The 18,741-nt window shown below is 44.6% G+C and overlaps 2 protein-coding genes across 4 annotated transcripts in view; both read right to left on the minus strand.

Moving 5' to 3' along the window:
* The window catches only part of LOC119650646 (phosphatidylcholine:ceramide cholinephosphotransferase 1-like), a 175,956-nt gene extending 171,906 nt beyond the window's left edge, over positions 1–4,050 (minus strand). The window contains exon 1 of one of the 3 annotated variants that reach the window (XM_038053576.1): positions 3,883–4,050. In XM_038053576.1, coding sequence (XP_037909504.1) covers positions 3,883–3,924 — 42 coding nt within the window. In that variant the 5' untranslated portion in view covers positions 3,925–4,050. Of the gene's footprint in view, positions 1–3,156; positions 3,431–3,882 lie in introns of those variants that run through there. The other 2 variants (XM_038053580.1, XM_038053579.1) reach the window with 2 other exon arrangements.
* Positions 4,051–17,850: 13,800 nt separating this feature from the next.
* Positions 17,851–18,741, minus strand: LOC119652462. Its single transcript, XM_038056629.1, has 3 exons — positions 18,500–18,741; positions 18,268–18,440; positions 17,851–18,207 (listed from the first exon to the last, which is right to left on the minus strand). Exons 1-3 carry the CDS (start codon positions 18,734–18,736, stop codon positions 17,868–17,870), a joined length of 750 nt encoding a protein of 249 aa, XP_037912557.1. The 5' UTR covers positions 18,737–18,741; the 3' UTR covers positions 17,851–17,867.

Consider the following 18,741-nt stretch of genomic DNA (forward strand, 5'->3'; position numbering starts at 1 on the left):
TTGGCCGTATTTGAGGACGTGCTCGTGCAAATTGGTGCTGGATGTAAAAGGACGGAAACCAAAAGTCATTTCCGGTAGATTCAATGCATGTGTAACTTATTTCCATTCTCACGTTAACAGCGAGTACAGCGACATTCACCTTTGGGGCTAAGCCAGTCGAGTCTGCTACATCGTCAGCTTCCATCGCCTGTTCGATAGTTTCCAACGTTTCGACCAAAGTTTTAAAGTCGACACCCAAGTCAGTGACTAGCTTTGTGAGCATATCAGCCTCTAAGCCAAATAAAGTGACAACTTCTGTCAAAACATAAACAGCTCCGATGTTTACTGGTAGCTTCACCTTTGGCCAATAAAATCCTGTCATTGGCAAGATCATTTCGGTTGAAACTTTCATATAAACAGCGGCAACGACAATGGCTACGGAAACAACCGACGGCAACTAGGCAACGTTATCATTCTAAGTTAGCCCGTACCATTTATTGATTCAACTGTTCTAATCAAATTTTAAAAGTTCTGTAAAAAAGATAAGTAAATCAAAAATAAAAGTGTACCATTGCCGCTATTGCCGGGGTGAGGGATTTTAGAAGAGGTTCCCCTTCGGTCTCAGCTCGGGTCCTTTTCTGTGTGGCTGTGTTGTTTTATTGCTTCTGCAAGGCGTGATTGAATTCTTTTTCCTCCCTTTTCTCAACTTCCGATTCGGTCATCTGGTTCCGCTCCGGTGTTCAGCCTCCACCTTCGCTCATACGTAATATGTCTCGTAAAGCGAAAACGTGAGTGGGAGTGGGGTTCAGAACTTTTGAAAACCCTCTGGTTGCAACCGCTCCAGGAGAGCCCCCGCGCTATCTTGGGGTGACAAGGTGTGATTATGCTTTTGGTTAAAGTTCCTCACCTGGCCTTCTGGCAGTGGACGCTGGAAACCGTCTTCGGACGAGTGCTTTGCTTATCGACTGGTCAAGTGTTAGGGGCAAATAGATCTGGCGAGGAGATGAGGACCCCAAGCCAAGGTGGAACAGCATACGCCGAGGGCTGCGTGGCCAATGGAGAGCTTGATCTTTAATCGACTAAGAAGCAAAGGTCTGCTGGTGCCCTGCTCAAGAGTCAATACCAGAAGGCTACGCATATTCTCAGCGAGGTTGCTAAGAATTAGAACGCCAGTATTGTCAACGAGTAGGATGAAAAAGACCTCGCTAAATACCAGGCGATTTTTGAGGAATAGAACAGCAAACACCTGCAGACGAGCAGAAGGCGACGCTCCGACTATTGTCAGAATGTCGAAACCACCGGCGAATCCGCAAGGATCAGCAAGAGTCCGAGGAACATAAGAACCTACTCTTTCTTAAAAAGTCGGAAGGCTTCTGGACGGAATCTTCTGGTGAAAGCTTGGAGCTGCTGGTTCAGACACACTTCCCGCCAGCGAGGAGGACTGTGCCGTGCTAGACTATCAAATCGATAATTACCGAGGATAAGATCGGCTATAAACAGCTTCTCTGCATATAAACTTCCGGGCCCAGATGGCCTAATACTAGTCATGCTACAGAAGCAGTAGGAAGGGGTTGTGCTGTGGCTTGTTAAGATTTACCGGAGGGGTATCTCTTTAGGATACGTAACACAGTCCTGGAGACACACACGAGTGGTTTTCATACTGAAAGCGGATGGGCGCGGCCATAAGTGCGCCAAGGACTTTCGACCAATCAGCCTCACCTCTTTCGTGAACGCGTCCTGGACATCCACTTAAGGGCGATTATGGAGTTCTAGCATGTCTGGTCTGAAAAAAATGGTATCTCCGACCGAGGATGGATCGCTGGATGTCCACCACTGTACTGCGTCCAATCGTAACAAACGGCTCTATTGTATGGTGTCAGGTTTTGAACAGAAAATACAATAAGATGAAGCTTAAGAGGATTCAAAGGAGGGTGTGTGGGGCTCCACAGCCCTGCTTCGCAGATGCTCCAGTAGACCTGTAGCACTCCCATTTCAGAAGCAGACTACTTTGACACTATGGGCTGTTGGCAGACTTGCAGAAAAAAACCTTAATAGACCCCGCAATCTCTTTCAACCCGTCAGGAAAAATTTCCACCTGCGCAAACGGCATTCTTTTGATTGTTTTCGAGGACATTGCGGACCATCGCACCCCCGCACTAATCCGAAAAAAAATCGCAACATCACTGAAGTAGTTCACTACAGAAGCTAACTGTTGTAAGGAAAGAGTTTGAGAATCTCATGAAATAAAGTATTTGTAGACCTTCCAATAGTTGCTGGTCATCACCAGTCCAAATGTTTGGAAATCACAGGCATCCCCTCATCCATCATCTTGGGCACCCACTGGCAAACTGCCGGGTTTTCCTGATCTTAGATCTGGTCGAGGCGTATCACCAAATCCCTGTAGCTCTCGAAGTCGTACCGGAAACGGCTATTTGGTCGTCTCTTTTTCCGAATCTGAGCATTTGGACCATCCCGAGTGCATTTTTGAACGTCTTCGCCGAGTGGTTAAGGTAAATTGTGATGCAGAAATTTGAATGATAGCCATTGCTATAACTTCTTGTAAGCTCGCTATCTAGAACGCACGAAGCTTTTTCGTCACTTTAAGAAAGTTTTGCAGGACTAAATTAAACCCATTGAACGTCGATCTAAAAACTCTTTATTTTCTTCCTTTGTAGTGTTGAAACCATATTTAGAAATGATTGGTCATCATGACTATGGGCTCAAGTGATTAAAACCTACAGCAAACTTTGTTCTTTTTAGTGCCACCCCCATAATATTTTGCTTCAGATATCAACCTAAAATTCAACCGAAAGATAAGTACTTTTCTCGATAAATCACGACAAAAATTTCCATTTATTATTTATAACTGGAGAAGGAGGAACAGTGATAAGTTTCATTGGCCTAGATTGCCGGTTCATTGACGAAATTCGAAGTGGGCTTAAAAGGTCAGAAAGCAAACTTCATTGGAAATCATATCTACTGTCAAAAGCCAGTTGAACAACCATCTTAAGGCTTATAGGTCAAATCAAGTCAGAAAGTGCAATGGATATTGCGCTTATCTTGAATATTTCATGAACTTTTCAACTTTCAACTGTAAGTAATGCATAAGTTCTGCACTCCAGCGAGTCACATCCCATATGCAAATTATCCTTCATCAGCGTCACTCTAATTACATACCTTCAAATGTCCTTGCACTTCCCACCGCATTCCATAGATAGGCATTCCTTGGGATATCCTCCCCTTTAAGAGTTTGCTTTGTAGACTTCCAACCACCTGACGCTGTCTATTGCTAACTTCGTATAAAAAGTCTTGGAACTGAGAACTCGCAGGTAGTGTCCTACCTGTTCTAGCCAACCTAGCCACCTTTCCGTTTCAGTACATTAAAATTTTCATAGTGAGCGAAATATAAAATGAAATTTTTTTTGAAGAACACGGAGACACAATCAAAACATGAAAACTAATGACAGTCATTACGTAGCTAATTAGTTAGTCAGTTTTCCCTGGAAATTTCCATAAGGGTTAGGTTTGCTCCCTTCTGGGAGAGTTGAGGGTGGCGCGGCTTCTATGAGCATGAAGTGGCTGTTAATTTTCACGCACCCTAATTGGCAGTTACTTTTTTACACGCACAGTAGTTTACAAGGCGGGGTTGCTTTCAAGAAAAACAAGGGTGTCATTTTTGCATACGAAGCGTCGCTCATTAAATACTTTCTTAAGCAGTAACTTTTACGGGACTAACCTTTATTTTTCCGGAACCTTTTGGGGATTTATCCGTTCTATTGAAATTCAAGGACTGAGGATCAGGAGATCAGGGATGACGTAAAAAAATTGCATTACGTAAGGATCAAAAACTAGGTTCTTCACAGTCAGATAATGTACGTTAATCCGAAAATATCTAGGACTCACCATCTTTATTATAACATCCAAGAACTGGCAGAAGAACTTCATTTTAAAGCCCCTTCTTTGGACACACAAAACTCACAAACTACATATCCTTTCCAAGTCCTTCACTTTCTCCACAATTACTAGTCAGACTAAAAAATATTAAACTCTGCGAACTGAAACCTGCCGACGAACTGAACGCCATGTCCTCGTCAAATATATATTATATCAAGGATAGCAGTTAGTGGTCGCAACATGGTTCCTTCTCCGGTAGTTCTAGAACAACATTTCAACGTTTTGTGCGTAATTATTTTTCCTTAAGGGGTAGCACACTGTGGATTGTTGATTTAATATGGTCGTCCCTTCAATAGCATGGGTTCAAGGATAACTCCATGCTATCGGATACTAATCGGATATCAAATGTGTTCTTCGTGGTGGTTAGGAAACGAAAATTGCGTGCAAAAATTTACTTCGACTCTTTTATGGTTTTCATGATAGAATTCCGTGGAAAGGAAGCTATTGGAAGTCGAGTCAATTAAATATTTGATCTTATCATTCAACCAATGTTGGAGAATGTGGAATTTTTCCAGGAGACCAGTCGCCCTCCTTAAGAGAGTACTCATCGCAACAACGCAACCGGCTTCAGTACGCTTGAATCTTAATTAAAATTTCAGAAGATACCTTGTAGTTTTACTATTAATTGGTTACAGACATACATATGCGTACGGTCCCATGAAATATTAACCCGTCAAGATGATTTGTGTAATCAACCTTGTCACGAAACCACCAGTGGAAAACCTCAGTTTTGTGAAATTCCAAGCTCCATTTGACAATGAAATTGAAAGTTTATTTCCCCCCTTTCCATCGTCTCGAAAGGATTTTATAAATTCGGTAAGTTTCGAAGGATTTTCTGAAATTTTCATGAGGGAACGTTTGACAGGTGTAGGGAATTCAAAATTTCGCAGACTGGTTTCTATGGATGCGCGTGGAAAGCAACAAATATTAGGAATTGACCTTCGATGTACACTTTTCAATGAGTCATTAATTCTGACTATTTGCGGATGTATATAGTACAATAAATCATTGCTTCCATAGTATGACCTTCCTGAGCCAGGCAATTCCCAAGTCATGGGGGTTGGTTATAAAATTAAATTTATTTGCCTTGGAGTTCTGAATCCCTTCCCTCTGTTTGGGGGAGGGGAGTTCTGCAGTAGATTGAAAGATAGACTGATGTCGAATATAGCTCCCTATGAGGCAACTGATCGCTCTTCGGCGGGTTAATATACGACTTTCCAGGAGCCAAGCCTCTCGTCAACCAAGAGTGAGTGGGGAGGTGGCCACACTATTAACAGAAAATCACGGATCTAGAATGCGGAGTCGAAAAAACACCTCTCTCCCATTCCAGGATGTTTTGCGAACTATGCTTGCCAGATAGTTTGGAATCAGTTAGTGGAATGGATTCGAACGGAGCCTCACTGATACCTAAAGGCTACTTCGGGTAAGCCTTTTTTTCTGCGGAAGTGGAAATCTTCAAAAGACACTGGTCTGGACACGCCAGCGTGTGGGATTCTTACCCACTAAAACCACCCCCGACTCCCCCCAAGCTCCGTGGAACCACCGTACGGTATTACATATCACGGGGCGGGGTCGGATCATTTTAGCTTGGTCCTCTTTCGTCTCTACACGGCGTACGTAACCGCGCTTTTCTAGTCTCTTCTGCCTTTCGCAGTTTGCTCTGGATAGATACGACCATGGAGTTGATCACATCCCAGTCTTCCTGTCATGCTTACATTCTTCGCATCAGATTCTCCTAGAGTCTCCTCTAGGTTCTTCCTTTCCTCCACAAACCTTGGACAGTGGAAGAATACATGCTGTGGGTCCTCTGGGTCTACATCGAAATTTGGACAATCGAATTAGGTATCCAGTTTAAACCTGAAGAGGTACTGGCGATATACTCTATGCCCCGTGAGAAACTGAGTAAGATTACAATTAATCTCATCATGTCGTCTCTCCAACCACTCCTTGATGGCAGGGATGAGCCTGTGTGTCCACCGACCCTTTCCCGAGCGTTCCCAACACTCTTGCCATCTATTTAGAGATCTCTCCCTTTCGGCGTTCCTCGTCTGCGATAAAGGAGAGATAGACTTCGCAATATATATATTCGTCATTTCATTTGTCAAGATGTCAATGGGCATCATTCCAGAAATGACGAATGCTGCATCATCTGAGACCGTCCTGAATGCCGAACACACCCTTAGGGCTGTTTTTCTGTAGACTGAATTCAGTTTTTTATCGTTAAATGCAACCTTCAATGCCTTTCCCCAAACTAGAGCTGCATAGAGCAGGATCGAACTCACTACCCTACCTATAAGCAACCTGGAAGCATGCCGTGGCCCTCCGACGTTCCCCAGGCCACACTTGCAGTGGATACTTTATCATAAACATACTGCACATGTTGCCTTGCCATCTATCATCACTCCCAAGTATTTAATGGCAGGCTTAGAAGTGATGATATGACTCCCAATTTGAATACGGGCAAAATTTTTTTTACGGCGCTTGGTGATGAGGACCGCTTCCGTTTTTTCTTGCGCAAGTGTCAGACCAGAACTCTCTAGCCAACCCTTAGCAGCACTGATCACTTCGCATGAGTATAACTCAGCATCTACGAGGTGATTTGCGACCACAACCAGCGCTATATCGTCGGCGTAGCCCACCACCGTGGCTTCCTCCGGAAGGTGAATGGAGACAACGTACTGCTGGGGTCCGTCATCAGTGTCATACCAAAGCCTCCGTTTTCGTAAATAGCTGTTGACCCGTATTAGGCTCCAATTGGCCGAATTGAATGCATTTCTCACATTCAGGGTCACTAATAATATTTGCTAGTACTGCCCTTTCCATGGATTGTATCTTCGGCCAAACCAGTAACCATTTTAATGGCATTAATGGTTGATCTGGCTTTATGGAACCCATACTGCCGATCTGAGAAATCTCCCTGGCTCTCAACAACCGGAAGTAATCTATTATAGATTACTCGCTCTACCATTTTGCCCACATTATCCAAAAGACAAATAGGTCTGTAGGAGGTTGGTTCACCTGGAGGTTTGCCAGCCTTAGGCAGTAGCACCAACTGCCGTTTCTATGATCTAGAAAATATTCCCTCGAACATGCACGTTTCGAACAACTCAGCGAACTTGTCCGGTCTGGATTTCACGGCAAGCTTAAGGGCCCTATTCGAAACGCCATGCAGACCCGGAGCTTTGTTATCTCCTATCCTAGTGCAGATTTCCAGCAGCTCGTCACTGGTGACTGACTGTATTGCCGTCCTCTTGCTGAGGGAATAACCCCTGGATAATTTTTAACAAGAGTGAAGAGCACATGATCTGCTGACATGATCGGCCTCTGAATCGCCCCATCACGATTCTATAGGCGATCTCCCACGGGTTTACGTCCGCTTCCGAACAGAGCTCCTTAAAGCTTTCCCTCTTGCTTCGTTGGATGGCGAGCTTGAGGGTTTTGCGGGCTTCCTTATAGGCACGCTCCTTTTGCCCTTGGTCGATTCTGCCTACCGCTCTCTGAGCCGCTCTTCTGGCTCGATGACAGGCTGAATGAAGGCTGGGCAGTTCAGTATTCCACCAGTAGTTTGGTCTTCTACTGGGGAATGAGCACCTCCTAGGCATGGACGCGTCCCACTCTTTGCCGATGCATTGGGACACATGGACAGCTCTTTCCGTAAAGGCGCCTGCTTTATTAGGTTGGTCTAACCACACCTCTATGAAAGTCTGCTCATCCAGAGCTTTAGTGGACCAGCCTGCCACGCTTCCTGGTTTCGGGCATGACGGTCTTCTGCCCGGTGACTCCACCCATAGTCCAAAGAAGATTGCCTGGTGATCGCTGTGGGTGTTGTCCTTGCCGACGCACTAGGACATACAACGTGACAGGGCTGACAAAAGTTAGGTCTATGATTGAGGCAGGCCCCTTTCTGAAAGGTGTTTACACATCCTTCGTTGACCAGAATGATATCCAACCCTTGCGAAAGCGTCTAATAGACTGCGGCCCCTTGCATTTGTCTCTCTGCTAACCCACTCACGGGCCCAGGCATTGAGGTCACCAGAAATCACCCTTGGACTACGATCCCTTGCGTCGAGAACAAGACTGTCAAACATTTGCTCGAATTCGGGTAGTGTCAGGCTTGGTGGGACGCAACAACTGTACTCACATACCCCATTTATTTTCGTCCACACAAAGCCGTTGTTTGTCTGACCCCCAGTACATTGTATGTCTTGTCGACTACATGCCCATATCGCCGTCACCGTGATGGTTTCTATAGGGTTTGCTAATGATGCCAATTTCCACCTCGGATTCGTAGATGGTCTGCTCGAGTAAATCTTGAGCGACCCTACAATGATTGAAGTTTTTTCATTGAAGTTAGCGCCTTCTTAAATTCCGGGCATTTACCACTTCTGGCAATATGCCGGTAATCCCGTCCCTCACACAAAATGCATTTGGGGTCTCTATTGCACGCTTCGGCAATATGACCTTTCTCCTCACACCTTCTGTATCGATCGGACTGATCAATGCCGCTGGGGCATGCCTTCGCGAAATAACAAACGCGAGGCGCTTGAAGCACCTCTTTAGAGAAATCTGCTCTCTCAGACGGCAAACAGCCCATCCGATTCGAACCTTCCCGGCTGCCAATAACTTCTGCGCTGCGTCCACAGGTAACCGCCATGTGGCCGTTTGTGTACTGCCATAGGCTTTCCGCAAATTCAGAATGGACTTCGGCAAGTTCCTCCAAATTGAACTGTTCCATCAGGGCAGTGCAAATTTCTCCTTTGGATGTCACTTCATCGAGATCCTTGCACTGTGTGTAGACCTCATGTTTTTGGGTCCGTACTGTGACATTCTCTTCAAGTGAGGTCTTAACTTGAGTTCGGAAGCCATCAGTTTTCTCCAAGTTGGGTTTTTTCAGCTCAAACATGAGGTCACCCTTTTGGGTCCTTGAAGTAAGCCTGACCATATAATACTGCAGATCCCTGTGGTACCCCATACGGTATGCAAACTGGCGCCATCAGGCGGAGTAGTATTTCAATACTGAAAAGCAGACAATAGGGGGGGGGGGGGGGGGAAGTTGCTTTTTGTGTTTTTTTTGGGCAGGGTAGGTGAATGCGTTTACGCACAGAGTGTTGGATTCCCGAGACGGCACGCCATCGCACTACTAACTAAACACCTCTTTCACGTCAGAGAGAGCCTGGAGCTGGCCTGGAACCATTTTCAACATTTCTTCGAGCTAGCCCCGAGCTTTCCCTGACTTGGGCAGCTTCAAATTCATTTCAGGGAAATCCATTCACCAACGGGAGGGGGCAGCCACTTGTTTCTTTTTTTCAGATTTTTCAGTTAGGTAGTTTCCGGGAATGGGTCCGTGAAAGAAAAGGTCCCCCCCCCCCCCCCCGAACACCCCATTTTTTCAACAAATGTCAAAACTAAGACCGGTATCATCATCAACGGCGCCACAACCGGTATCCGGTCTAGGCCTGCCTTAATAAGGAACTCCAGACATCCCGGTTTTGCGCCGAGGTCCACCAATTCGATATCCCTGAAAGCTGTCTGGCATCCTGACCTACGCCATCGCTCCATCTTAGGCAGGGTCACGTGAATTTTTGTGAAATGACGCGTAAGGGATCGAAACGCTCAAAGACGTGCAAGCAGGTGTCGACGGAGCACTTCGATGAATCTTCAAAATTTGCAGGCGGACCTTCATGGTCAATTTCGCCAGTTTTTTTAACGTTTTTGGGAGAGCTTTTCTCTCTTGGTCATCTCCGACCACTGCGGATGGTCGTATCACCATCGCGATACCATTTTGGTCATTAAAACCCAAGAAAAAAGAAAACTGGGAGAGGTCGGGGGTGAACGTGGGAGCCAGAAAACTCGGTGTTTACTATGCTAGCGTGATAAAGGACATCCGACTGGCTAATGTACCTTGATCATTTCTGAACAAAATATCAACTTTTGGAAGGAAATCATCGAGAACTAAGTAAGAGATGATACTGGTAGATTGCGAGACGGAGGATACGCCAGAGTGGAATGGAACCAAAATTCCTAATTTCCCGACTGAAAGGGAGCAGAAGTATCGATATGTGCTGAAGATGAAATCCAGAGTACAGATTATGATAGTCCACCTCCCCAAAGCTTCAACGATAGAGATGGATTAGCTTCTGAACAGCTTAATCGCCCAAGTACACAAACGATCCCTGGAGGCAACCAAAATCAATTACAGATTCGCTAATATCCCGATACATGTTCACAAGGAAGGGTACTTCGTAGGGCATATCGAGCCGAAAATCTGCCAATATCTGAAGAGAATGGTGAAATTTATGAATACCGAATGGGAAGGATGAATAAACAATTGAATCTATTACCTGTTGGTGAGGATAGGTTGGGCAATCTAGAACCTGATCTCCTAAGGCTTGAGGTAGCCAGGAAGGTGTTATATCGTTGGATGAAAATGATTCCCGATATTAGAGGATTCAAATGTCCAGGTAAACCATTATCATGCAAAAGCCGCGTCTACACTAATCGCAAGGGTGATTTCCGAAGATGAGATTGCACTAATGCTGGCTCAAGAACACTGATTACACTGGAGGCGGATTCGAAGTTAGTAGGGAAGGAATATACAGAAGATTTGAGGACCTTCTTATGAGACACTAAAAGCATTAATCATCCCCTAACCTAAATTAAAATGTTGTTCGAAGGTTAGAGAACTCAGTGTTGCTTAAGCTCCATTGGAAACCGACACGAGGGCTCGAAATGTGATTCTTTCCAAGAGAGAACATTCGGATCTCATTAGAGAAAGATTGGTGAAGTACTGCAAGAGAACCATTTCCCGCAGCATTCAATAGATCTGGGGAAGCAGCTACATCAATTGAAAAGGTGAATACCTGTTTAAATTTATCTTGTGCAATAGATTAGACCTAGAATAAGGCGGAAAACATGCCAATATTTGTGACTGGCACCAGACAAAAGTCGTAGATATTACCATTGGAAGTAATCGGAAGCTGAAAAATTTAGGGGGAGACCCTCTACGTCGGATCACAGAATAACAAGATTCTAGGTGGAGGCATCTATGAAATAGGGAGAATATTAATGGATTTATAGGTAGAGATATCTATGTTTGACATCTGAATAAAACCATAATCTAGAGGTGGGAAGTGATATACGGAACGAAATGAAACTAGACGCCTTGGGGGAAAGCGTCAATGTAGTTATCATTGACGCATATGAGGCCAGTTATCCGGTTAAGGTAGTCACTTCAACAAGGGTAGGAACAGGAATCTAACCAAAATGGAAGCTGAAATCAGAAAACTCTTCAATGGAGGAAACCGAACCGGGGGCTGGTCATAGCTAAAAAGCTCACCGACAACGTATAGAACCGGGAGTCCCAGTGTCCAATCCTACACTAGAGGACACCTGGGCAGTAGAATCTTTACAGAGCTACTCTAATGGAGTCCATTGAAGGCGGTACAGGGCAGTATCCCTTGAGATGCATACCAAGAGCAAGGGGGTCAGTGAATGTGGCTTTCAGTCCGAAACGGGTTGAAAAAGATCTTTTGCATCATACAGCAACTTTGCTACCATCCTTCGTATTCAAAACGGTGAAGAACAACGTGTTTATTGGGCAATGAATATCGAGGAAATGACTCTGAAATAGATTTTGGATATCGAATCCCATGTAGTGGAGAACAAACTGAAGGGGCAGAAGGGTATACCAATGTGTGCTGATTCTAGTGTCTTGAATACAACCAAAGGGTGCCCATAGGCTGAAGGTCCTGGGGGTTTAACGTGAGATAATCACACGGCCCCGTGAGGTAATCCCACGGCCTTATTCGGATACGGATTGATTTGGAGACCACAATCAGAGCCCGACAGCGACTACCACAGCGGTACTGATTTATACTGAGTTAAACCCTTCCGTAACAAAGGGGTAGGGCGTCCGAGCTGTGCAGTCCAACTACCCACGTGAGAGCCCAGTAGAAACTCTGCTCGCGATATGAGCTCAACTACAAGCGCCATGAGATTACGCTGGGCAGACACTGAGGACATGAAACCAACTCTCTGAATTTACCCTAAACAGAAAAAAACTCTGAGAAGAGGCAAGGTTCCGCGGCGAGGAAAACCCATTGGAGCAACCATACCAGGTCAGGGAAAAGCCCATTTAATGTAAGTAAAGCTACAATAACAAGGTCATTGATAATAAACTGGGCGTTAATCTGCGCAGACACAGGGAAACTCAGCAGTTCAGGAATTACAGAAACTTAAAAGACCGACTTGTGTGTATCACTAGAGCGTGTCTACTCTCCATTTTCACATAAAGATGAAGGCGGACGAGCTTTACCTTCGAATGTCCAAGGGCGTTAGCGAGACGGAAAGCTATCTATATCAAACGAAGATTGACATTTTTTCTTGGGTGCAGGGGATGCAGAAACGTCGCAAAATGGATCAGAATCCTTCGGCCCAAATGCAGTGTTGGAAAGATGGATCAAATTTTCAATTAACACTTACCAATTTTGATCACCACACAGAAGATTATACTTGCATTCTATAGAAGTACCAGCAGAGATAGAGTCTATTTTCAACACGCACATTTGATAAAAATAAAAACACTTATATATATACAAATAACTGTTAATGAAGGACTTAATAGTTAACGAAAATAGACATAAAACTTATTCATAGCTTGTATCCTACGTCCATCGATATCCATCGACAAAGTGGCATTTATTGCTGGGCCATCTTAAATTCCGAAAATTTTGACAACCCAAATTAGTTAACACCCACAGAAAATGGATATATCAGCGAATTTTGAAGCTACGATGGTCAAGGATAAAATATGTGGACAGTTGTCAGATAGCGCTAAAATGTTTTAAGAGACGAATTCATCCTTGTAATATTTAGTTTGAAAGTTGTCTCCGAAACAACCAACATGCTCTTCCCATTGCAGCTGTGTTACTACAGAGAACCTCTGATAGGATGTTACCTGTTGAGTTTCAGGATACTAGTTTCGTTCTTTCTTCTACAGGGAGCTGTAATGAATGGGACACCAGCCAATAAGGCGACCTCATATTTTTGTTTCGATGACCTTGGTCACTGGTCCCCTTAAGAGATAGCTTCTAATATTCCCGATTTTTGACCGTGTCCTTCAGTTCTATCCTGACAAATATTTCCTCTTCTAGGATTGGATCGTGTTTTGTGGGTACCGGTCTTTATGGTGGACAATTTTCTGGGGCGGTTTTTTTGAAAGCCTTGTTAGGTTTGCGTAACGATGTGCCCAAAGGTTGGTCATCAAAAGCTCAACCTTGTACCGGTTTCGTCAATTGTTTGCCTGACTGATTGCCGAACTCGTCTTTCGAATATTTGGAGTCCGCAGTGAATATCTCTGATGCCGTCAGAATCTTTCATCCTTACATTAAAAAAGCTCTTAATGGGGGGGGGGGGGGACTAATAAATGTGGAGTTGAAAAGTAGCTCCTTTGGGGTAATTTCTTCGACTGAATTAAACTCAATCTAAGTTTGCTCCGATGATTTCTAGTACCAAAGATTGGATCCTTAGCAATCCGAATTGAGGGCTCTTAGATACCCTTAAGAGGAGTTTTCACTAGAAATTGTTGCCCCTTAGTGGAGTGTGAATGTTTAATGAATGGCATTGGGATCATTTGTATTGTCCGTTGTGGCTTTAGGCTACGATGACCTATTGAGACTCGATGGGCACTGGGACGGGAAACATACCTATCCAACATGAACTTTTTTTTAAAGTTTCGAACATTATACAGTCACTTTATTAAATAAAAGGACCTGAGCCATGGTTGAGGCTTTGGTCGTATTTCTCTCCATACTTATAACGATCTTTATTCAGGCTATAAAGAGAAGGCATTCCAAAATTTTCGAAACTTCACCATGGCTGAATATGCTTCCAAACCTAGCAGTGGTTCAAGAAACAGAAGTCCTGCTGTTATTGATATAATTCCCACATTCTGGAAGGCCGACCCAACCCTATGCCTCCACCAACTCGAAGCTGTTTTCTCTACATTAACCATTAAAAGAGAAAAGTTATGCTCGATAGGAACTGATCAGATACCATTGGCTTTTACGTCCAATTCGAAGCGAACCTTTTGTTTAGAAGGTTTGGGCAATTAGACTTCATCAGCCAGTTTACTATCAACAAATAGCACTTCGAAGGATGTGGCAGTACCATAGCTGGCACTAGACATTCCCTGAGACATAACAGTTTTTGTTGCTACGACACAGACATCGATCGACCGAAGGTAAACCCTGACCTTATGCGCGATTAGGTCGGGGTCTTTAGCACGGATGAGTACTTACTTGGCAAGACTTCTATAAGTTCACTGACGGTTTCGTTCAGGGCAGAGGCAGTTCATAACAAGCTACCTTCACCTCTCCTCTGGGAGCAGCGTGACCGCAAGCAGCAACAGGTGGTTATTACTCCATTTTTAAGGTTTTGTGTAAACACAAAACCTTATTAAAATCGGTTTACTGTCTGTCTGTCTGTCTGTCTGTCTGTCTGTCTGTCCGTCTGTCTGTGTCTCGTTTTTTTTTTTTTTTTGAGGAGGTGGAAATCTTCAAAAGACTCTGGCCTGGGCACGCCAGAGTGTGGGATTTTTACCCACTAAAACCACCCCCGACTCCCCCCCTACCCCGTGGAACCACCTTTAGGTATTACATCACAGGGCGGAGTTAGCTTACTTTAGCTAGGTCTCCTTCCGTCTACCCGCGGGGTTCGTAACCGCGTCTTCCTCACTTCTTCTGTTTTTCGTAGTTTTTCCTGGATTACAGCGACCATGGAATTGATCGCATCCCAGTCTTCCTGACAGGCTACCATTCTTCGGACAAAATTTTCCGGTGATAACACTTCACCTAGAGTTTCCTCCAGGTTCCGCCTTTCTTCCACGAACCTAGGACACTGGAAGAAAACGTGCGCCGAGTCCTCTGGGACCCCGCAGTTTGGACAATTAGGCGAGGTGTCCAATTTGAACCTGTACAGGTATTGACGGTATCCTCCATGGCCGGTGAGAAACTGGGTGAGATTATAATTGATCTCCCCATGCTTTCTCTCCAGCCACTCCCCGATGGAAGGGATCAACCTGTAAGTCCAACAACCCTTTTCTGACTGGTCCCATCGCTGTTGCCACCTGCTTATGGATCTCTCCCTTTCGGCTTTTTTCACCTGAGATAAGGGAGAGATGGACCTGGTGTTATAAATGTTCATCATTTCGGTTGCCAGGATGTCAATCGGCATCATTCCCGAGATGACGAACGCTGCATCGTCTGAGACGGTCCTGAAGGCAGAACACACCCTTAGGGATGTTCTTCTGTAAACCGCACTCAGTTTATGTGTATTGCCTAAAACCTGCAGTGCTTTTCCCCAAACTGGGACTGCATACAGCATGATAGAGCTCACCACCCTGGCTATGAGCAGCCTGCAAGTATGCCGCGGGCTTCCTACGTTCGGCATCATCCTTGCCAGAGAAATACTCGTGGTGGATGCTCGTTTACAAGTATGCTCTATGTGCTGCTTAAAATTAAGTCCTCCGTCTATCATCACCCCCAAGTATTTGATGGCTGGCTTGGAAGTGATGATACGATTCCCGATTCTAATGCAGGCGTAATTTCTTTTGCGGCGCTTAGTGATGAGGACCGCTTCCGTCTTTTCCTCCGCGAGTGCCAGTCCAGCACTCTCTAACCAAGCCTTAATAACACTGATTGCTTCGCTTGAGTACAACTCAGCATCCTCGAGATGCTTTGCAACCACAACCAGTGCTATATCATCGGCGTAACCCACCACCGTAGCCTCCTCCGGAACCGGAAGGTTGAGCACATCATTATACTGGTGGCTCCATCCTTAGTTCAAAGGTGATTGCCTGGTGGTCGCTGTACGTGAAGTCCTCACTAACTTGCCAGGACATGTCACGTGCTAACGCAGGGCTGATAAAAGTCAGATCTACAATTGACCCAGTTCCCCCTTTCCGATAAGTGATTATATCGCCTTCGTTGGCCAGAACCACATCCAACTGGGCGAATGCTTCTAATAAGCACCGCCCCCTTGCGTTAGTCTCTTTGCTGCCCCACTCGATAGGCCACGCATTAAAGCCACCGGCTATCACCTTTGGACTCCGTCCCTTTGCATCGTGAACAAGATCGTCTAACAGTTCTTGAAACTCGGGCAGTGTGAGGCGTAACAGCTATATATGAATATACCGCTTATTTTTGCCCACACAAAGCCTCTAGCCGCCTGACCCATGCTATATTGTATGGCTTGACGACCGCACGCCCATATCGCCGCTCCACCAGTCGAATCTGTGACCCACACAGCACCGTCTGTCTGTGTCTGTCTGTCTGCCTGTCTGTCCGTCACACGCATTTTTCTCGGAGACGGTTATAGCGATTGACACCAAATTTGGTAGAAAAGTGGGAACTGTGAACGCTCACGCATACAGTGAATTACATCCTTTTACGTCGAATTTAAGGGGGGGAGGGGTCCCCATACATGCAAAAGGGGGGTGTAAAATTTTTTTCATCAAATATAGTCATGTATGGTATCAAATTAAAGGTCTCAATTAGTACTTTTCAAAGCCGATCTTAGTTTTGACATTCGTTGGAAGGGTGGGGAGCGCGGGGGGTGGAAAGTGATCACTTCTTTAAGGGGGCCATTCTCAGAAACTACCAAACCGAAAAATCTGAAAAAAATCAGGGGGCTGCCACTATACGGTGCCTGGCCTCCGAAATACCTTCCATGCCGATATCTGTTTAAATAAAGTTAATAATAGTATATTACTACAATTTTCTGTAATTGTTTGGAAACCCCCCTTAGGTTCACCCTAGTACCATGAAATTTTGCAGTGATATAGGCTATACTATATAGCATGATCATACCAAGTTTGTTGGATCGTACTATTACTAACAAAGTTATAATACCTCAAATTTGTTGCTTCTGTGAAAATTGAAGACTATGAATGTCAATATCACCCGAAAGTGGATACTCTCACATAATATATGGATATATTACGTGCTACGTACTAAGAAATACACAAAACCTTTCGTACCTGAAGCGTCCAGCTTCCGGTTTCGCGACTTGTTATATATAATCGCAGATACGACATGAGTGCGAATTGTATTGAAGTGAAATCCCTTTATGTTCACACCTAAACTAGACCGAAGTGATTTTTTTGTTGAGGATGCAGGGAGTCCTGAATCAGCGTCAACTTGATGACGGGGAGCGTCTGATGAGTTGCCTCTGCCCTGGACGAATCCGTCAGTGAACTTTTCTTTTAAAAATCTTGGGTGTTTAGCCCCAAAAGAGAGGTCCGTGGAACATAAGAGATGAAGTAAGTTGCTTCCCAAATGGTCCAATCTGTTACCAAGTGGACGCGGACTCAGGACTCCCTGCATCCTCAACAAAAAAAAGCCATACATCGACCCCAGCTCCTCAAGAACTTCCCCGGATGAACTTCATGTCCAAGGTCATCCTAATATCAGAATTACAAGCAGGATGGTCGCATAGAGTAGGAAGGAGCTTCTGGGGCTTGTCAGATACCCAAGATATACAAACACGCCGTCGCAAGATTAAGAGTCCTCCAACATGCAAGCGTGCCCCTGGACATAGTATGACCTTTACTGACATTCAAAGCTTCGGTAAAAATGACCAGAGCAGTTTACGACCATGGATAGTATGATACGGTATTCTGCACCAGATCACAGGGACTAAGCATGTCTGTTCGATTTGGAAGTCTTCACTGACTTCATGAAACTATTTCAAATCAAGCGCACCAGAACAAATTTTTACCAACCTCAGGCCAACGGTTAGACTGGAACAGGACGATCATGGCTCATTCGGAAAGTCCAAAATTAAAAGACGAGTTGCATTTTATTGGAATTACATCCCCCGTAAACTCTTACGTGTTCTGTCGTGGTTTCAGGCTCCAAGTCACCAAACATAATTATTTATTTATAAGTTCCCAACCATGGACAATATGAGACCATCCTAATTTGTTTATAATGGTTCGAAAGTTGCTTCTGAGGTGAAGGATGCATGAGGTGATCATCCATGAATTTACGAGGCGCCATTGGTCCAATAACTTCAAAATCACTCTTGGAGATTCTATTGAAGAGCGGATATACATCCTGGATATCAGGGATAACTTCAGGTTCCTTGATAGGTCGTGGTCTATGGTCAATATAGCTGCGCTTGTAGGTAGTCATATACATTTTCGCTTTGTTGTCGCTGCGATACGGACTGCAATCAGTTGCTTCCTTCATTGTTGCGGCAAATCTCTTTTCGGTGCTGAAAACATCTGGTCGGTGCTATAATTCATTTTGATGCCGCTAAACGAAGGTAACTTACTCTATAACTGGAAAGGATGTAAAATTTATCATCGGTCTCCGCGTAACTCTTGTAGTGTCGTCGTCCCCTTTCTTGTTCTTTGGGGTGATCCCTTGCTCCAAAGCTTCATGCGTAGTGGTCTTTGTAAAATGGAACTTCTGGTCAGCTCCAAAAGTGCGGTAATGGGCACCTTTCTATAATTTGAATTGATTTTATATAGAAGAAAGTAACCCATGGTAAGGATTCAACTTACGGTTGTGCAATAGTCATAAGGGTAGGCCTGTAATCGAACGTCCCAATCTGTAATTTTGACGCCGTCTGAGTAGTTTGGGATAATTGGATTCGCGGTTTCCATAGGCAGTAAAATGTAAAAAATAGATGAGCCAATCTCGAAAATTTGAAGTTCGAAGTTGTTTGTCAGATACTTCAATTCACTCCGTAGTTTACTTATTTTAATGTTAGGAAGGTATTCTGTTTCAGGATTCAGCATTGAGA

This window comes from Hermetia illucens, chromosome 3 (assembly GCF_905115235.1).
Source record: "Hermetia illucens chromosome 3, iHerIll2.2.curated.20191125, whole genome shotgun sequence".
Taxonomy (NCBI): domain Eukaryota; kingdom Metazoa; phylum Arthropoda; class Insecta; order Diptera; family Stratiomyidae; genus Hermetia; species Hermetia illucens.